We start from the raw sequence: 20,373 nt of genomic DNA, 5'->3' as shown, positions 1-20,373 counted from the left end.
CACCCAACAAGACAAGCTCTTCTCCTTGTACAAACAGCATCAGCCTTTTCTTCTGCTACAGTACACGTCTATCCCCAAAAGAGAGTGAACTGACTGGAGGTGCAAAAACCTTGTTTGGCCTGGGAGGATGATTAAATGACATTTTTATTTTCTTTAAATAAAGAGGCACATTAGAGGACTTTGCTTTATTTCCATCTTGGTGTCCAGTTGTGTCCAGATTTGTTTTTCAGTTTTTGTGGGAAGCTGCAGCGGAGAGTGAGATACCATGACGAGGTTCTTTGTGTTTTGCTTGAGTGTATCCGTGTTATGCTATTTTATTCTAATACTTCACTACATTTAAGAGGGAAATATTGCACTTTTTAATCCGCTTGAATCCAGAGTTGTTACTTTTTAGATACCTAAACGTATTAATTAATAAGATAAAAGATGAAACCAGATGTTGTTCCCAACCTTTATGACCCTTATCAAAAAGCAGCGTCATGTTTCAGATGAGTTGTTTGCAGTTTCACCAATTAAACATTTAATAACATTTATTTATCAATTATTACTTTATTAAACCCAATTTGGCAGTTGCTGGTGCAGCAGTGTGATATGATTATATATGATATGATTGTTAATTGAATTACATATATAAGATGTAATTTAACATATATTTTAGTCTGAAAATGTAAATTTAACCAATATTATAAACAAAAACACAGATTAGAAGTTAAAAAAAACTGCGTACAATATAAATTTGTGTCCCAGTAATCGTGACTCTTACGACCCTTTGGAAGGGTTCGACCCCCAGGTTGGGAACCACTGGACTAAACTACCTAATTGTATATAAAGTAGTTAAAACAAATTCTGATTAATAGTCTAAAGTCATAAATAATAATATATCACTGATAAGGGACATTCAAGTACATTTTAAATGTGGGACTTTTACTTTAATGTAGTATTTTACGTTGTTTTACTTAAGTAAAGGATCTGAGTACTTGTTCCACCACTGGTCAGTGATGGTATGTAGAAATGTGTATGTGAGCAGGTACTCTCAGTATCTTAATTATTGTTTTGGTTTAATATTTATACTTTCTCAGTAAACAATTTGACGTGTCATAGTAGGAAAAACACAGATGTTACTAATAACATTAACGAAGGGTCTGTTGTGTTCAAGTGTCCCAGTAAACCTTCGTATCATTCAGCCTACTGTGACATGTCAACATATCTGCTGTGAAACCAGTTTGGTTATTCAGATTTAAAGGCCCTGCAGACTCTTACAGGTGTTTTATGTTTCTACCTGATTGGTCCTTTGCTACACTGAGGCCACAGGACTCGTTATGTCTAATAATAATTATCTGTGTCCCATTTCATACTGCAAACTACTTCTAAGCAGTTTTTTTTTAGTATGTTGTGTGTTGAAACTGGAAATTAAGTTTAAATGAAGTAAACTCAACAATTCAGTATGTTTACTAAAAAAACCTCAAAGTATCTGATGGTGAAACAGCTCCGGGAAAAACCTCAGAAAACAACAAATAACTATAATTATTTTTGGAAAGACATTTTCTGTCTCTTTTTGAAGTTTAATTAGGAGTGACCTTCTAAAGTTACTGTTTGATTGACGTCCAACAGCACAACTAGTCGTATCATTTCCAGCTAGTATAAAAGAAGCTGCAACTAATGAGACTGTTTTCATTATTAATTTATCTACAGATTATTTTTATTATTAGTTGTTATGTCTATAAAATTAATAAATGTCATTTATAGTTTCACGCAGCCCAAAGTGACGTCTTAAAATGTCAAATATATGTAAATATTCAGTTTACTATCATGTATGACAAAGAAAAGCTTCAAATCCTCACATTTTAGTAGAAAATGTTTGTAATTTTTGCTTAAAAATGACAAATTGTTGCAGCTCTAGAAGTTAATTTCTTGTATACTACCTGTAAAAACAGTATATTATATATATATATATAAAGAGAAGATATATATAAAGATTATTGTGTAGTATTTCCATGTACTTTGGAGTCGGGACGCAGCACATGATGAAGGCATCATTCGTCCCTCGCAGGTGCATCAATTGTTGGAGATGTTGGTCAAACACAGTCAACCAAAATAAATGAAATCACCTGTGTGTGTTTAACACACTTAAAAAAGCAAATATGGATTAGATTTTAGTCAAAAAGAAGGTCTGGTAACAAATTAGTGAATATATTTGAATAATAATATAGTCTGACTAAACTTAATGTAGGAAATAACCTTTCACATTTCTGCTGGATTCACTGGAATCCAGTTTAAATTGATCTTCATCACTCTGAAAACTAAAAGCGTTTAAAATTTAATAACAATATGAACATAAAAATAAATTCTCTGGAACCAGACAGGATTTTTTTTACTCTTAACCCTGAACTGCAACGATTAGTTGATTAATTGAAGTCTATTATCAATCAAAAAGCTCCAGCTCTTTAAATGTGTGAAGATTTGCTGCTTTTTCTTCTGTTTTATATCATTTTGAATTAAATATCTGTTGGTCAGTTTGATCAAGCAAATTTAAGACTTTGAGAAATTGTGACATTTCTCACAATTTCACAAAAAAACAGACATTTTATAGATCAAACTCTTATTATTGAAAAACAATAGATACATTAAAGGATATTTAAAGTGATAGATAGTTGCAGCTCTATTCTTGACTAATGTAGTACATTAACACAAACGTCCTAATCCACCCAAAGATATACAGTAGAGAAAAGATCCCACTGTATAAACAATACGACAAAATCTCTGACAAATGTGTGTTATTTCACTTTTTATGTCATTATATTTTCCACTGAGAGACAAACAGAAGGAGATTAGTGGAAAAACGTGAATTTTTAAGCTTTGACATGAGTCAAATGTGAATTATGCAAAGTGGGTTTCAGCTCAGTTTCTGAAAGATTTCCTAAATATTTTTTTACTTCCATTTTTATTTCATATGATGCTGCATTTGCAAACATATATTTGTGTTAATATCACATTGATAACCATGATATCATGTCTCCATTTCTCCTGCAAATTTCCAGGTGTAAACTCCCTCAGAGGCTGCAGGTGATTGATTACAGAGTCGTAGTGCACATCAACCTCTGGTAAACATCATAAAACTCTACAACAGAACTTAAGATTCTGATTTATTATGTACAGTTCATCAGAAATGTGTCAACAATTTGGCAAAAACCCTCACAAACATTTGGCACAGAAAGTCAGCAATAAATATATTCAGATATGCATCATTTAAAAACAACAAGAAAACCTGAATTGATCAGACTTCAACAACAGAAACAAACGGAACGTGAGACGATCAGCGTGTTTACATCAGATCACAGTTAACGTCAGAGTGAGGAGACATAAACCACCAACGTACAATCTGACTTTACCACCTTAAATCAGACCAGCGACAAATAATATTTACATATACACTTGTTTGATTTGTCTTCAGCTGTGTGAAGTTTCTTATACAGACAAAATAACTTTTGTAAAGTCAGTGACGGAATCGAAAAAACTCGCTGATGCTTCGTTTTTCCTGATGCTCCACCCGTCTGGCACTCCCAAGGAAGGTAAAACAAACGCCACTGATTGATTTGTTACAGCAATTTTGGCTCACATCTGTTTCAGCACATCAACATCATCATCGTCATCATAAATATGAGAAGGGATAAACTTTTTGAGTCCTTTTTTTTTTTAAAGACAATTAAAATATATTCATATCTTTCACAGTGCCGCAAAAAAACATTTGGACAAACAAATCAAAAACAGATTTTTTTTTTTTTTTGGGGTCCGCTCAGAAGAGCAACATCACATTTGTCACATTTTTTTTTTAGATCCTTAAATCTCCAGCAGGCTCCAGATCATCATGGCTCTTTCCCTCCCCCCCCCCCCCCCCCCCGCCATCCCCCCCTTCCCCGGCACGTGGTGTATGCTGGGTAATGTAGTTCACAGAGACTTGTGCTTCCCCAGCAGGCAGAGGCTGAGGCACTGCAGCAGGCCTTTCATCCACAGACAGTGAGCGAGGAAGAGGAGGAGGAGGCAGGCGCCGGCTGAGCAGTAAACGCTGATGACCGTGCTCTCCTCGGGCAGGAAACACTTGGACAGAGCGTAGCTGCCCGGTGACACTGACGCCTTGAGAGGGGGAGAGAGAGGGAGAGGGAGAAAAGGACGATACTGAGGGTTAGAGGTGATGATTAATGTGAGCAAAAGCAGAAGAAGCCTGAAAAAAAAACAAAAAAATAAAAAAAAATGGCTGCTTAGAGCCTCTCAGATAAGAAATATTATTGTATTTGTGCCATTTTTAGGAGGATACTGACTGTAAATAAACTATAGATTAAATGATATTTTTCTGAGGGGTTAGAAAACTGTATTTAGCCTGAGAGACGTAACCCAGGGCGGAAAAAAAAAGTTCAAAGTTCTTGCTGCTGCTCGTTAAGCTCGTTGCTGTGAGTTCACCTTGTAATAAGCAGGAATCAGATGAGCGGATCAACATTTTTATCAACTCTTCTCTTTTTTCTCATCTGGGTTTTGGCAGCTGGACAGTAAAAGGACACTGTTCAGAGAGATTTTATTAAGAAATTAAACCAGAAACTATAAAAATGAAAGGGGATAAAAGTGGATTTTTGAAAAACATCCAACACATCTCCAGTGGAAATTACACTCTTACTCTCAGACAGAATCTGAACTCTTTGTGGGTTTTTTCTCTTCGTATTTTTATCTAAATTTAACTGTTAAAAGATACACTCGCTTGATTTTTATAGCCCCTAATAGTATGATTAAAATTATTGATGATTATTAATAACAAATTACACATTTTAACACCAAAAGGTCCTTTTAGTGGATGTTCTGGAGTTTTCAGTCATATCACATGATTTTTATTTGTTGTAGATCAGTGCTCAGAAAAAAAAACATCTACAATTCAACAACAACCAGGCAAACTGCATCCGTCCCTGAGGATCATGTGATATGACTGAAAGCTCCAGAATAAGTACTAAACGGACCATGGGGGTGAATCTTTAAGTTTGAACCTCATATTTTGAGATTATTATGAATAACTATAATTTTAAATGTGAATGTTTGAGGATAAAATAACATCTGGCAGTTGATGTAGTTTCACCACATTTGGGAATTAGAAGGAACTGTAACAAATTTTAAAATTAGGACAAATAAAATGTATTTGGGGCATCAAGACCAAATAGTTTTGAATTACGTGCGCTATAACAAAACTAGGGAGTGTCTCTTAACCCCCTTAACGTTAACTGTTAAGTACACAACTATGCTACGTACATAAAACCAATGTGCTCATGAGAAACATCTTTGGAAAGATTCTTGTGATTCCATTTCAAGATAAAATCACAACAGCAGGTACAATCAACGCTTCTGTCAGACCAACAACAAACAAACGAACAATTACAAAAGTCACGCAACTCACCCGTGAAGCCTCATATTACTCCACTGATCGATAAAACTCAAGACAAAAACAGTCTTGTTACTTCGGCACCTATAATATCCTTTGTTTTCTTGCACTTCAGGTGTCGTATTTTCACCTCTGACTTTATCCCGTCAGTCGCCCCGCTGATACTCAGCTACCAGCTTACAGAGAGAAAACGTCCAGTTAAACGACCACTTTGTCAATTTTCTATCGTATCTCCATGCAGGTGTCACAGATCTGCACTTTACACGTCTGTATAAGGACTTTATTCACCACTCAAATCCTGCAGCTGATGATGCGTTCAAGTGTCAAAGTCTCTCGGTTGTTAGTAGCCTGATAATGACGTCTGACGTTGTGTTCATGTTCGCCTTTTTTTGTTTTGTGTTTTGTTTTTTTTCCCCTAACGAGTCAGTGGTGAGTGACTTATCTGTCCCACCGACCTCATTTTGAGTCGGCATGAAAGCTGCAGCGGCTGTTAATATTTCTCACAACGATCAAAGAAATTATGCAGATTTAAAGGTCGTTATTTCTGTAAGTCGACTATTGATCTCATCCGCACTCGTCTCCTGCCTACAAGCTCTGATTGGTAGCGAGAAGCTCAAACATACGAGGTGACAGCGGTGAGTCGTACTTTAAACGTCTCTCTGCCTGTTTCATTTTTCTCCACAGTCCGCATAAACAGAAGACTCTTTTTCACAGGGACGTTTTACTGTCACTGAACAGGAAGCTGAGTATCTGAACATCCAAATAAAGTGTGACAAGCGTGACCGATTTTACTTTTATTTTACTTTTTAAGGGTCTTTCGTGTGTTTTTCAAATGCTGGAAAACAGAGTAATCAAGGAAAGTGTGTATAGATTTATAGTATAGGAAATTATTATTATAAATATAGGATATTAATCAATTAAAGGGGGAATTACTCCTTTATTTTGCTCTTAAAATGACTCGTCGCTCAGTCTCATTAGTGATATATGGGAAAGCAGAATGTTTCCTATAAAAATCAACACTTTTAGTCCATCAAAGGGAAGAAAATTCAGTCAAAGTTAAAGTGTTATTTTTCTCCCAAAGGATTCAGGTCACCCAGTCATCTATTATTCACTGTTATGTGTTTAAAAGCCTATTTTGAAGCAGAACTCTCCGGATATCGGCCAGCGGATGAGATACTAACCAGGATGAAGCTTGGGTTGTTTCGGTTCCTCCAGCTGAAGGACGGCACGCTGATTTCTGGGTACTTGTTGTCATGGAGAACCTCACATCCGCTGTGGGTGTGGCCACTCAGGATGAGGCGGGGCTTAAACCACTGCAGCAGCTGAGGAGAGAAACACACATCTACCTCAGAGACCGGTTGCTGCCCGCTTACATCATCAGTTTCATCATCGTCGACCATCTGCTGTTTCCATACGAGACTATTTCTGACAGCAGACTGTTGTACTGTGCTTTAATTGGATGAAACCGCTTCAGAAGAGATGTGCGCTTTGAGAGAGGAGGGAAAGGACAAAAAAAAAAACAACAAAAAAAAAAAACACCACAGGCAGTGATCAGACTGCAGAGCGCTCACCCTCTGAGAGGCCTCCTTCGACAGCACGTCATACTTCTCTCTGAACAGCAGGTGTCGCTCTTCAGGCGGTGCGGCGTCCTGTCCTGTGCAGCCGGCGTCGCTCACTCTGTACAGAGGATAGTGCTGTCGAGCAGAGCACACAGTCAGGACAACATGATGACCACCGCTGCAGCTTTTAAGGATCTATTTCTTCTTCAATTCATGGTTTTGATAGCTCAAAGAAGAAGTAGAGAGTAGTAAATGTTGCACTCTAACAGCAAATATTCAGCCAGGAAACTGACAATTAAAACAAAACTGGATAAAAACTAGACAAACAGAAAATGAACAGTCACAATTTGATAATTTAGTAATAGTTTAAGTCATTTATTGAGGCAAAGTACCAAATATTTGCTGGTTCAAGCTTTTTAAATGTGAGACTTTGCTGCTTTTTTCTGTTTTATATTATTGTAATTTCAATATATTTGGATTTTAGATTGTCAGTTACACAAAATGAACAATTTGACAGCGTTTCTTTGGGCTCTTAGAGCTCGTCTCAGCGGGAGTTTTTCACAGTTTTCTGACATTTTATGACCCAAACCCAAATCAGTTTGATCAAATTATCATGAAACAATCAATCATGAAAATTAAAGGTAGTTTCAGCTCTAAAAACTACTCAGCTCTGTAACCACTGAATATAAATTTCATCTCAAGGTCTTCTCATATAATCTTGCTTTTAATTTGACAAGCTTACCTTATTCATTTCTAGTTGACGTTGTGGGTGAATGTGATGTGCTGTTGTGTGTAGCTTTGTGTGTTTTTGTTTGTTTGTTATATGTTTTATTTGTAAGGGACTGCAGATGAAAATTAGCTTTTAAGCTAACTCTGATGCATTTATGTTTAAAACTGTACATTGTCCCAATAAATACAATACAATTTCCTAAAAATTACTAAATCTTTCAGCACTAAAAGACGACGTCTGCTGGCCACGTTTAAGTTCTACATCAAGCTGAGAGGCCAGAGACTTTCTTTAAACCCTTCCAGTTTCCTTTAACAATATTTATAGCTCAAAGGTTGTTAAAAACCATTTTATTCCACACAGTCTGACAGCGTCATACAGACTTTGTGTCCTCTTGAACGAGATTTTTATTGAAGCTTTATGATGTTTACAGAGTGAAAAGATTCAAACCCGAGGCTCCATGGTTTTTATGGCCGATGGAAATATTCTAAATATCTTTGTGCATCATTTTATAGACATTTTCCCAGAATTCACCCAGACATGTTTGGTATTTTTGGAAACTTTTTGGCTCTCCACTAGAATTAAAAATAAAGTGTGGTGGATTTGAACAGCATGAGTTTGTAATGACTGGCCTCTGAAGCGTCTTAAACTTTTTAGGGCTGCAACTAACTAGTTTTATACTGTCATTTTATTAATGTTTTGATTATTTAAAATGAATCACTTAATTGTTAAGACAATAAAATATCGGAAAATAACAACAAATGTCGTCAAATCGCTCATTTTGTCTGAAACACAAATCAAGTTACAATGATGTAAATTAGGAAAAAATCTGCAAATGTTCATATTTGAGAAACATTAACCGTCTTATTTTGAGCATTTCACTTGATAAATGACTAGAAGTGATTAATAGATTGCTACAACAGTCATTGATCAGTCTGTCTAGATATAACACACACATGCTCAAACGCATATGGAAACAGTTGGTCGCTGTAATAATTCCTCCTCTCCATACTGTCTGTCAAGTACGACTACGCTGTAAAAGATGGGGGATAAAATCTACTGTCCTCATTCAGTGTACGTTTCAGCTGATATATATGATATATGAGGCTTCAGCAATCTGAATTAAATAAAGTTAAAGTCCACCTCGACTCAAAAATGTGTTTTTCTTGTTGCTTCAGTTGAATGTTTGAGCTTCACTGTGCAGGATGATGTATGTGCAGAGTTTGACACTAGAAGACTGTTTTTCACATTCGTCTGCTGAAAGTGGAAAGTTTCTCTGTTCTCACCAAAAATGTGAGTTTTAACGTGTTTATTTACGAGCAGGATTTGTGACATCACAACTAGTTTGGAGCCAATCTGGTCAAGTAGGCACACTTGCACAAGAGTGATGTGAGAATTGACTTCACAGTGAAGTCGGAGACATCTTGTGTCCAGAAGTTAAACTTTTGAAATGAAAAATATTTGTATTTTTCACAGTTTTGGGATTTTTCAGGGAGAAAAAGAGGATGCAATTTTAAGAAATTGTAACAATTAAAGTTTTTTGTGGAAAAAACACGTCAGACACAAATTTTTATTCAAAACAGAATACTTTTATACATCTTAAAACAATTGCAGAGGTGATGTTTAAGGTCTTACTGTCCCTCTGTCAGAGATCAGCATTGAAACTGTTCTTCGTTCTAAAACAACTGTAACTTTGGAAACTATCTTTATCTTTAACTCTCACTTTATTTGTTTCCTCAGACTGCTTTGCATAGAATGAGGATTGTGGATTTTCTCCTCCATCTCTCAGTGTTGTTGCCCCGTTGCTCTTAAAGGCCAGCGTGTAGAGGAGGAACGATGACTAACGACTGTTTCAACGTACGAGTGAGTCCTGTATCAAAACTAAAGACGGACTTGTTTCAGCACTACTTCTCTGAACTACCGATAGCGTGTGAGTGAAGCCTCCTCAGCTTTAGTTTCGCAGACACAAAAAGAAAAGTACACATGCAGTTTACCTGTAACATGATGGGAGGTGTGGGAGGATAAATCTGCGAGCCTTCACAGTTGTCCATCACTCCGCCGCCTGACTGCGAGTTCTGCAGAGAAGACGACATAAAGAATTCATCAGCTGTCTTGTTTACAAGCTCAGTCAACAGTTTTTTTTTTTTTCGTATGTCATATCCCTCCCAAGTCTTCTGCTGCGGCAAAGAAAAAGCAATCAGCAGCTTCTTTTAACGTGCTTTTCCAGACACTGCATGTGTAAAAAAAAAAAAAAAGAACAGAACACCGGCTGCAGGTACGAGACAGAGCTCTGGATATAAAAACCTTTTCATTTTTTATCATTATTTTGCTTCTTCCACACTTGACTTGAGTCTTTCACACTTCATGAGCACCGGCAGCAGAGTGCGTTTGAGGTGCTGACAAGTGTGAAGGTCTTCCAGAAACTTACTCCCACCTGAAGAGAGCAGTTGAGGTCTCTAGAGAGTTTGATCAGCTCCTTCTCTACCGACTGGCAGATGGGACAGCCGTCGCCGTGCAGGGCCACGCTGTTCACCAGCAGGAAGCTGCGGAGAGAACGAGAGTCTCGGTAACTCAACCGGCATCAAAAACATACACACAGATAAATGTTATTATAGTTTTATTTTGGCTTCTTGCTCCTTTTTTGATCCTCTTCTAATATAAATCACACTATTACAAAACTCACAACAGTGTTTTCTCAGGCAAACGTTTGTAAAAATATGTTAGAACAATGCTGCAAATGATGTATTACTTGATTTTGTTTTTAATAAACAGAATTTAATGACTTTTTTGTAAATACATACTTTTATATCTACAGTTGGAAGTGTGTGATTTTGTTCTAAATATTTGGTTCTAGTCGTAACTGATTTCAGTTCAAGTTTAATAGTTTGTTTTTTTTTACATAGGTTCTATGTTTTAAAGGCATAATAAGTGAAGTATTTTGGAAATTGGCAACAAATATCAAAACATCTTTCAAATGTTTACATGACTTTCTCAATTCATGTTCCATAAAAATAGCAAAATGGAAAAAAGAAAAACTAAAAACGTATATTTCATGTTATTACACATCTTCTGTTGCCTCTAATCCAGCAAACTTTGACAAATATCATATTTTGATGATTTTTTAAATGAAAAGATGTAAACACATTCTCTCTAGGATATGAAAAAAACAGTATTTTCAGCAAATATTAATGCGTAGTTACATTTCATGTCATAAATTGAACAAAAAAAAAAAAAAAAAAAAAGACATTATTGTGGCATGTGCAAAAGTTTGGCACACCACACAGTCAGCACTTAGTGAGACCCCCTCTGGCAGATATCACAGCTTGAAAACAGTCTTTCAATTCTTATATTTGGGGATTTTCCCCAACTCTTTCTTGCAAAAGGCTTCGAGTTCTGCAGTATTCTCGGGCCGTCTTGCATACACAGCTCTTTTAAGATCAACCCACAGATTTTTCCATGATGTTTAAGTCAAGGGACTTTGAGGGCTGTTCTAAAACTTTCATCTTACATCTCTTGAGGTATTCCAGGCTGGATTTCGAGGTATGTTTAGGATCATTATCCTGTTGTAGAAACCTTCCTCTTTTCAGCTTCAGCTTTTTTTTTTTACAGACAGTGTGATGTTTGCTTTCAGAGTTTGCTGGTATTTAGTGGAGTCCATTCTTCCCTCCACCTGTGTAATGTTTCCTGTGCCACCGGCTGCAACACAACACCAAAGCATGATGGATCTACCTTCATGCTTAACAGTTGGCAAGGTGTTCTTTTCATAAAATGCTGCTCCTTTTTCTCTCCAAATATAACTTTGCTGATTGTGGCCAAAGAGTTTTAACTTCATCAGCCTGCAGCACTTGATTTCAAAACACATCAGGCTTCTGTAGATGTTCTGTTTCATACTTCTGATGTTGGATTTTATGATGAGGACGCAGGTAAAGTTTTCTACAAGCACTGCTGCACAGTGGAACGGTGCACCACCATTCCTGAGTCTGTTAAATCTTCCTGCAGGTTTTTTGCAGTCAAATGGGGGTTTTGACTGGGGGTCTTTCTGACCAGTGTACGAACAGTTCTCTACATGAGTTTTCTTAGTCTTCCAGATCTCATCTTGACCTCCACAGTTCCCCACAGCTACCATCTCTTAATTACATTTGGCACTGTGGAAACTGCAAGCTGACAACGCTTTGCCATCTTCTTGTAGCCTTCCCCTGCTTTGTGGGTATCAATAAGAATTACACAGCTGCTTAGAGGAACCCATGGTTGCTGAGTGTTCACACAAGGTTTGAAGAGTCAGAATATTTGTAAAGCTTTGAAACTGGCACCAGCTGACATTTCCTAATGATAACTGTTGACATGCCTCAAGCCTAACGAGCTAATTATGGTCGAGACCTTGTAAAAAGACTTCAGAACTCTAGTGGTGCCCGAACTTTTGCACATGATGTTTTTATTTTTGTTCAATTTATGATATAAAAAGTAACTATGCATTAATTTGCTGAAACATTGTGTTGTTTCCTTATCCTATAGAGAGACTGTGTTTACATCTTTTCAATTAAAAAAAAATCATCATAATATGTTATTTGTCAAAGGGTGGCCAAACATTTGCATACAACTGTAAGTCTCCATCATTTCAGTAACGTCTGTCTAAACTGGAGTCAAACCTTGAGTTAAGACTAGAGTTCGACTAGAAATCAACTTGTTTCAATAATTTTCTAGAAATTATTGTCCAGATCTTGAAATAAGATTCTGCACTGAACTTGTTTTAAAATAAATACTTCAAACAAGATCATTTATACTGGATAATAAATGAAAAATGCTTGTTTTATGCTGCTCTACTGTATATTGATGTATCCATTTGTTTCCTACAGTGACTTCTCATCATCACACAGTGTGAAATTAGGAGTGTAATTTGTAATTTATGTCTAATAAGAAAATGCTTCAGAGCACAACATCTCTGGCTTTTTAGAGCACTTTTTTTTTGGCGCAGCCTGACTCAGGGGATTAAACCTGTGACCTTCCAGCAGCCTGCTGAGTCACATGTTTGTCCTGCATCATCACGTCACATCACTCACTTGACTCCGTTTTTGGTGACGATCCTGGTGGAGGAAGCGTTGAAGACTTTCTCGAAGCGCTGCAGCTTGAACCAGTCCATCCTGCAGGGAGACACCACCGCTCGTCATACCGCACAAAGAAAAAAAAAAAAATCCCTGCTGCACAGTCTGTCACGTCTGTCACACACTGTTACATAAGAGCTGTGCCGTTTCACTTCCTGCTGCTCGACTCCTATCAAAGCACATATGAGCCACTGCATGTCTACATAATTGTGCATTTCTGAACCACAGGCAGGAAAAAAAAAAAACTGTATAGATGCTCATTGCTTTTGCTGTTTCTTCCCCTGAGAATTTAGCAACAACAGTTTCCTAAAAAAAAAAAAAAAGGACACAGGGTGTACACAATAAACGCAACACCTCCGCAATATAATGCAATCTGGTACAAACATACAGGCTCAAAAGCTGAAAAAAGGCATCTGTGATACAAAAAAACCCACTAAACATGCAGTATTTGCTCCCTACAGGAGGGTTGTGTTTTGCAAAGTACAGCTGCTGCGTTCAGGGTCGCAGCAGGATTGTAGAAATACTGAGCTCTCCCAAAAAATGTTGGACAAGCCAACAAAAAAAAAAAAGCAGATATTTTATTTAATTTTCTCTCCTCACATGATGGTCTTCATCAGTGAAAATCCTATTGAATTATGTTTAATTCTCAAGACATCTTTGCTTTTTTTTTTCTGGAAAATACTGGATAGTTTTAGCTCTTACAGGCCTGTAAAATTATTCAAATGAAACAATCTGAGAACACAGAAATCACTATTTTCCTGAAGTGTTCATAGCTAACAGAAATATGTAAGCTTTGATGAGTTGATTTTCTGTCTTTTTAAAGGATCACAAGCCAAAAACTTTGAGACACACGGATCTGACTGGTGCAGACAGCCGTGGAGAACAACTTAAAACTCCCTCTTTTATACTTCTTGTGTGTCATATTTGTAGTTTTTTGTTTGTTCTTTGATCATATTGTCAGCTGAATTAGATTTTCATCTTGCTGCTGTTTTTTGGGGGGGGGGGGGGAGAGGAAGAAAAGGTGAGGACTCGGGTGACTTTAGATTTAATTTAACAAGATCAAAAAAGACTCCTCGCCCACTCGATTTTGATTTTTTTAACACCGGTTACTTCTCTTCACATAAGACTTTTGTCTCAGGATTGACTAGAAATCCTCCTCACGCCCTAAAGATTCAACTCTTTTGACAACTTTGACACAACCTGACGGCAGATAAACCTGTTGTACGAGCAGGAGGGGAAACTTGCCTTCAGACTGTCACACCACAGATGACACATATGATTATCACATTCAGATCATTATCACGTTCACATGTTAAACGCTGCTTTGTTCAACAACAAAGGGGTGAACATACTTGTAACCGTGTCACATGCATAACATACCGTACCGAGACACACCTGCTCGAGGTTACTTTGACCGTTTTTTTAAGGTTTGCCGTTCAGTAATACCTACGATTTGACCCCGAAAAAAAGTAGTTTTTCTGAAGCTTTCAGCCTAATCTAAGATATTTTTCTCAAACTGCTTTTTCCAAGGTTAAGACTGGACCTTCAAGCTCAATATACAGAACATATAAATGAAGTATTTCTGTTTAATACTTTAAACTGGCAATAACTTCAGTGAACGGCACATAATGACTTGTTTAGGAGTAAAAACACATATTTTATGGCTTGGTCTCAATATGTGACTCTAACTTTGTTTTCTATTATTGTTATATTTTACTTTTGTCTATAAAATGTCAAATTTAAAGATGTGTAAAGAGTGCAATAAAAAATACACCTATAAAAGTCCACTAAGAATAATTTGTTTGTAAGTGAAGGATGTCAGTTCTTCCTCAGGTCTTTAAACGCTGGTGTTATTCTATATTTTCCTTATTGTCAACAAACACCACAGAAAGACCAAAACAAACGCTGACTGTGGCTCATTTCTTTCTATTAAAGGCATAAATCTTTCAAATCATGTCACAAATATATAGTTTCATTTTTAATAAAAAAAATACTCAGTCAGTAATTTACAGAAACAGCTGAACACTGTCGTTTTTAGGGGGAATAGCGCATTTGTTGGGGACTACTTTCATCAGCGGAGTTTGATGCTGCTGGGATTGACCTGAAGTGAACTCCAGTGTTCATGGTGATGAGGGAACATGTCACCCGGTTGTAACGGTTTGACTCACTGATGTGTGTTTAATAGTTTCTGGACAGAAACGGAGCTCTGCGGCTCAGAGGAACAACATATATATATATATATATATATATATATATATATATATCAGGTTTTGGATAAGTAGCTTTTTAAGCCGCCACATTTGTAGAAATGACACAGAAGACATAACCTCAGTGTCCTCAATGAAAGCTTCAGGCCTGAGCGCTTTTACAGTATCCGACCTCTCTCAGTGAAATTCAGCCTAATTGCCTCATGATTAAATATTTCCTTAAAGCTAATGAGACATGTATCCTTCACTTCCCTTTGTTCGCCGGCTCCGCAGTGTTAAATTTTGAGGCTTTTATTGACATAATTTGGCAGTCGATACCTGACTTCCGTAGCTCCAAAAACGTTTCAAATCAAAGAGAAACACAAATGGACTTTGTCTCTATAAAAATAACGAGAGAAGACGTCTGTTATCAGATATTTATAAAACCAGGACAGTAAGACCATAAAAACCATCACGGGGAAGACGTTCTGAGATCTGATTTATGACAGATCGCGAGGTCAAACTCCCTGAACCTTACTCAGCTTACAACAAAATGCCGATCAAGCACGCTGGCAAAGACCAAAGGTTATTAAGTAAGACAATAAAGCAATAAGGCTGTAAAAACATGTCCTTACTCGTAATGGAAACCGATGTCGTGATTTCCAACCAGCACAACGAGTTCTGTGTCAGTGGAGTGCCTGAACATCCGGTGGAAGCGGCGCACGTCGTCCTCCCAGTGCTGCAGAAGAGGGAACAACACAAATACGAGCTGAGGAAAGGTTTCTGTATCAGGCCCCTTAATAAGGAAAACTCCCCCGGGAGGCTCATGAGAGTTAATGGGATCTCTGAGGGTCACCCGGCAGGCCCCCATGGGTGGCTGAGAACAGGCTGCTTTGATTCAGGCTCCAGATTTCAATTTTGCACCTGCAGGGGCCAAAGCTGCACACTGGAGACCTTTAATTACATCAGAGCTGTGGGTTTTCATGATGTTCATACTGATGTGTCTTCAAATGACTCCCCGATGCTACTTTCAATTAGTGCCGCAACAACTGGAAGACTGACAACATAAATTGGCTTTGAATCGATCATTTATTACTCAAAAATGTCAAATATTTGATGGCCGCAGCTTCTCAAATGTCACAATTTGCTGTTTTTGTCTGTTTTATATCACGGTAAATGGAATATCTTTGGATTTTGGTCTATTTTTCAGGCTATAGAGTCAGTTGTTTAATCAATTAGCTGATGTGCAGCTATTTTGATAATTGACTCATCTTTGAAGTCATTTATCAGTCAAAACATTTGCAGATTTTAGGTTCTAAAATGTGATTTTGCTTCTTTTTTTATGTTTTACATCATTTTTAATTCAATATGTTTGGGTTTTTGACTGTTGCTCAGACAAAACAGGCAATTATGACGGTCATTTGTCTCTATTTTTGGACATATCAAACTATCTATTTAAAAAAAAATCATTAGTTGCAGATCTACTTTTATCATTATTTCTCTTTCTGCAAATTAAACGCCTTGAATCTTCCCAGAGGAGGCCTGTAACAATTAGCCAATTAGTAGCTGATATTTGTTTTCTTTAAATAAAGAAAAAAGCCAAATATTTGCTGGTTTGAAGCTCCAAAATTTGAGATTGTGCTCCTTTTCTATTTAATATCATTTTAAACAGAATATATCTTAGTTTTAGACTTTTGTTTGGACAAAGACAAGACTGTGATGATAACTTTTTCCCCCAATTAATAGGTTAATTGAAACCAATCATTAGTGTTATTGCTCTTTTGACATATTGAAAGCTCTGATTAAATGAGGACAATAGAAACTGTGAAACAGAAATTAAAAGTGAGACAATGAATGAGGAAGCTGCAGATCACTGGAGATAAACTCGTGTGCAAAGCTTTTCCTCCTCAGTGAGCCCTTCTTCTGTGCTGCACTTGCATAACACTTTCTCCTTCTTCTGTCTAACTTGATGGATCGTTTTTGACAATCCAGTGATAGATGTGTGAGAATTCCCAGGGGGATTTTTTCCTGAAGAAGGATGCACCATGGAGGGCTGAGAGGATGCAGCGGCTGCAGCGGCTGCAGCTGCTGCAGCTGCTTGTTGGTGTTTACTTCCAAAAAAAAAAAAAACCTGCAGCTTCTCGGGCCTGGATGGCACAATAGCAAGATGATGATGATGATGATGATGACCTGAGAGCACTGCACTCTGCTCTGCATTTACATACCGTTTTCTCACATTCATCATCATCATCATCATCATCATCAGTGTGCAGACAAAGCAAGTGGAAGGATAAAGGGAGCTCTACGTTACCTTCTGCGAGCTCCACTTGCCTTCGTCGAAGATGTCCCCGAGAATAAACACTATTTCGGGCCTGAGCAGCCACAGAGCGGTCTGGAAAGCCCTCTCCATCTGCCATTCCCTGCGCGTTTGGACACAACAAGTCGGACACCGGCGTTATATATTTGTTATTGTTTACAAATCACTTCTGCAGAACCCGGTGCACAGGCACGGTGGAGGGAGGGGGGTTTAGTGGTGGTGGTGGTGGTGGTGGGTTGCTTCAAAAAAAAAGGGGAAATAACCATGACATTACCTCCTCAGCTTGTCGAACCAGTGTCCCCCGACGGCTCCGAGGAGATGGGTGTCCGACAGCACCATAGCGCGGACCGCTGAGTCCATCGGCCGGCCGTCGATGCCCTCTCCGCCGCCCCGCGCATGGCTGATCTTCGGCCAGGCGCACTTGAGGATGGTCGGGAAGTAAATGAGATACTCGCAGAAAAAGAAAGCGCCGCCGACCACGAGAATCAGCACCACGGCAGCCAGCCATCTGACGCTAAACCTCGGCATTTCTTTGTTATTCGGCGTTTGGGATGCCCTGAACTGGCGCACTGGCGGTGATGGAGCGGTCCATGAGGCATCTTCTCCTCGTCCAGACCCGAGTGTTCAGGTCTCCGGCCGGATGATGCTCATGGCAAGTTGCTCTGAGGCTGAATGAGGAAAAATATAGCTCCGTCTACACACCCGGTGATTCAAAAAAATGAAATAAAAAGTTAAAAAAATGTCCCCTGCTGGTCGAGAGACAGCCGGTAGGAGAAGCAGCCAGCCGCTGGTTCGCAATCTCAGCTCCTAACGGCTCCCAGCGGCTCCTAGCGGCTCCTAGCGGCTCTTAACGGTTCCTAACGGTTCCTCTAACCGTCAAGTTAGATACAACACTTCCGGTAGGCTTTACAAAAATAAAACTACAAACACAATCTTTCAAAATAAGGGACACATCTGTTGGTAAAAAATAGTGCCTGTTCAAAGTGTGTGTGTATGTGTGTGTGTGTGGCTACTTTCAGGGACAACTTACAGACGTTAATTGGAGACGACTTGTCCAACTGGGGACAAAAGTCATGTTCCCAATTGGTAAAAAGCTGATTTTTGGGTCAGAGGTTATGGTTAGGGTTGGTCTCCAGGAAATGAATGTAAGTCTATGTAATGTCCCCAAAAGTGACCAAGGACAACGTGTGTGTGTAATGGGGAAACTACTTTAGACTGCAGTTGACCAAACTACCAGCGACTTCACAATGAAAAGCAGTTAAACTACATCTTAACTACTCTCACAAAAAAAATGTAGCTTGTCACACTAAAACTACTTTCAAAAAGTAACAAACAAACAAATGATCACAATTTGAATCTGGAGTTTCATACTGTTACACAGGTACGACTGAACTGACACTGACTAAAGTGTGGGTGTGTTTGATTTAGGGACCAGGGCAGGAAGCCTGAGGTTGTGTTTTCAGGAGAATATTGGGAGCAAATATTGAGGATGAGTTGGGAAAATGCTAAATCTTTAATGAAATTCATAGTATTTGATTGTAGACATCTTGATCACAAACCACAGGTGATTTTAATCAAATAGCAGGTGATTGTCATTAAATGACAAACATGGTCAATGAGCTGTGGCATTGCGCCATATTGTATACCAAAAAACATCATGAGAATACTATGAATGTGTAGTTTGTAAATAACTACCTAATCCACATGACTCAAAGTAGTTAACTACTGAAAAAGCTACTGAGATTTGAATATAGTTAAACAACCACCAGTAAAAATAATCCTTAAAAAAAAGGATTTACTTTCTGTTGTGTGTAAACGTCTGTTAATAATAACATGAAACAATCTGAATTTTTTAGCCTAATATATCTTTTTTTTTAATTGTATTAATTTCATCTGTACTCTTACTTCTTTATTTTATTCCCTAAGTACCAGATAATTCTTTATTCCTGCAGAAGTGACTAATGTAACTTCGCTTACAAGCAAAATCAGACAACTTCCGGTATTTCTCTCATGAACACGTGCTAGCTTGACTGCTTGTTTGTGTGAGTGAGAGGAGGAGGAGAGGGGGGCGAACAGGAGAGACAGACTGAAAACACTTGTGCTAAAAGTTATTAAAAATCCAGGTTATCAGACTCATAATGATAAAAACTATTCTATTCATCAACATAATGATAAAACTATTCTATTGATCGATGCTGGTCTGATCAGTGACCGGTAAACCTGGCATGTGTCCACACTCACACACACACACACACACACACACACACACACACACACACACACACACACACACACACAAACACTAACAGATGGAAAGGAGCCAGCAACTATGGGACAAATGAGATTAAGTGATTACTCGCAGAAATCTAATCACCAAGAAACTCCTTACAGTCTCTCTGCAGCTCTGAAACAAGAACCACAGAGGAGTTTCATTCACATAGGAAACCGCTTTCACAAAACTGTTCTAATTATGGCTTCAGAGAATAGTTACCTGCTAAACCAGTTGGTTTGCAGAGGCCACTCATACCATTTGTTCTGCTCATACTTGAACTGAACAGGAATTTTACACCCTTTTCCTTCTGTCCTGTCCTGTCCTGTCCTAACCCTGACCCCTGAAACATTTGTTCCAGCAGCGGCGGCAGTAGCAGCAGACAGTCTCAGTACAAGATTCTGAGGAAGTGGCACAAGAGAAAACTAGAGCATTCATTCAGCAGCATCAGCACAAAAAAAGGAAACTAACGCATGACAGGATGATTAAAGGGGAAAGGCATCTCAGTTTTCAGCCTTATGATTTGTTTGTGATCATGAATGAGCATTTTTGTCTCTCGAAACCCAAAGGGTGGAGACTCTAGCTCCACTCCAGATGTGCAGCTTGGCTTTGCTCCACTGACAACACACTTTGTGGACGTACTGTAAAGAGTATTTGCCTTCAAATTCAAATTGCACTTGCAAACGCGCAAAGTTTGTCTGTTTTAACAATGCTGCCTTGTACGACTCCTCACTATTCTGGTGTAAGAAAGCGTCGAGAGATTCAAAACTGCACCACAGAGTCGAATTTCTAATTTGGGG

General features: G+C 38.2%; 1 protein-coding gene across 3 annotated transcripts; it reads right to left on the bottom strand.

The window, feature by feature from the left end:
* Positions 1-3,902: 3,902 nt before the first annotated feature.
* mppe1 (metallophosphoesterase 1) lies at positions 3,903-18,166 on the bottom strand. 3 transcript variants are annotated; one of them, XM_044369361.1, is made up of 9 exons: positions 17,579-18,166; positions 17,299-17,407; positions 15,623-15,726; positions 12,760-12,840; positions 10,131-10,245; positions 9,697-9,777; positions 6,988-7,110; positions 6,598-6,738; positions 3,903-4,131 (listed from the first exon to the last, which is right to left on the bottom strand). In XM_044369361.1, exons 1-9 carry the CDS (start codon positions 17,830-17,832, stop codon positions 3,946-3,948), a joined length of 1,194 nt encoding a protein of 397 aa, XP_044225296.1. In that variant the 5' UTR covers positions 17,833-18,166; the 3' UTR covers positions 3,903-3,945. The 3 variants fall into 3 exon arrangements, with proteins under 3 accessions (XP_044225296.1, XP_044225297.1, XP_044225299.1); XM_044369362.1 differs by having other exon boundaries at positions 10,137-10,245; XM_044369364.1 differs by lacking the exon at positions 12,760-12,840.
* Between the last annotated feature and the right edge of the window lie 2,207 nt (positions 18,167-20,373).

This window comes from Thunnus albacares, chromosome 12, assembly GCF_914725855.1.
Source record: "Thunnus albacares chromosome 12, fThuAlb1.1, whole genome shotgun sequence".
Lineage (NCBI taxonomy): Eukaryota > Metazoa > Chordata > Actinopteri > Scombriformes > Scombridae > Thunnus > Thunnus albacares.
Note: the sequence above shows the minus strand (reverse complement) of the source record. Positions and strands in the feature narration are given on the sequence as shown.

Bases quoted from the DNA above. Each gene is read 5' to 3' on its own strand.
- mppe1 (XM_044369361.1), bottom strand. From the start codon at position 17,832: ATGCCGAGGTTTAGCGTCAGATGGCTGGCTGCCGTGGTGCTGATTCTC. The intron at 10,246-12,759 runs GTGAGTGATGTG...TTCTCTCCGCAG, and splicing joins GTCACCAAAAACGGAGTCAA to CTTCCTGCTGGTGAACAGCG. The intron at 4,132-6,597 runs GTTAGTATCTCA...CCCCCTCTCAAG, and splicing joins ACAACCCAAGCTTCATCCTG to GCGTCAGTGTCACCGGGCAG.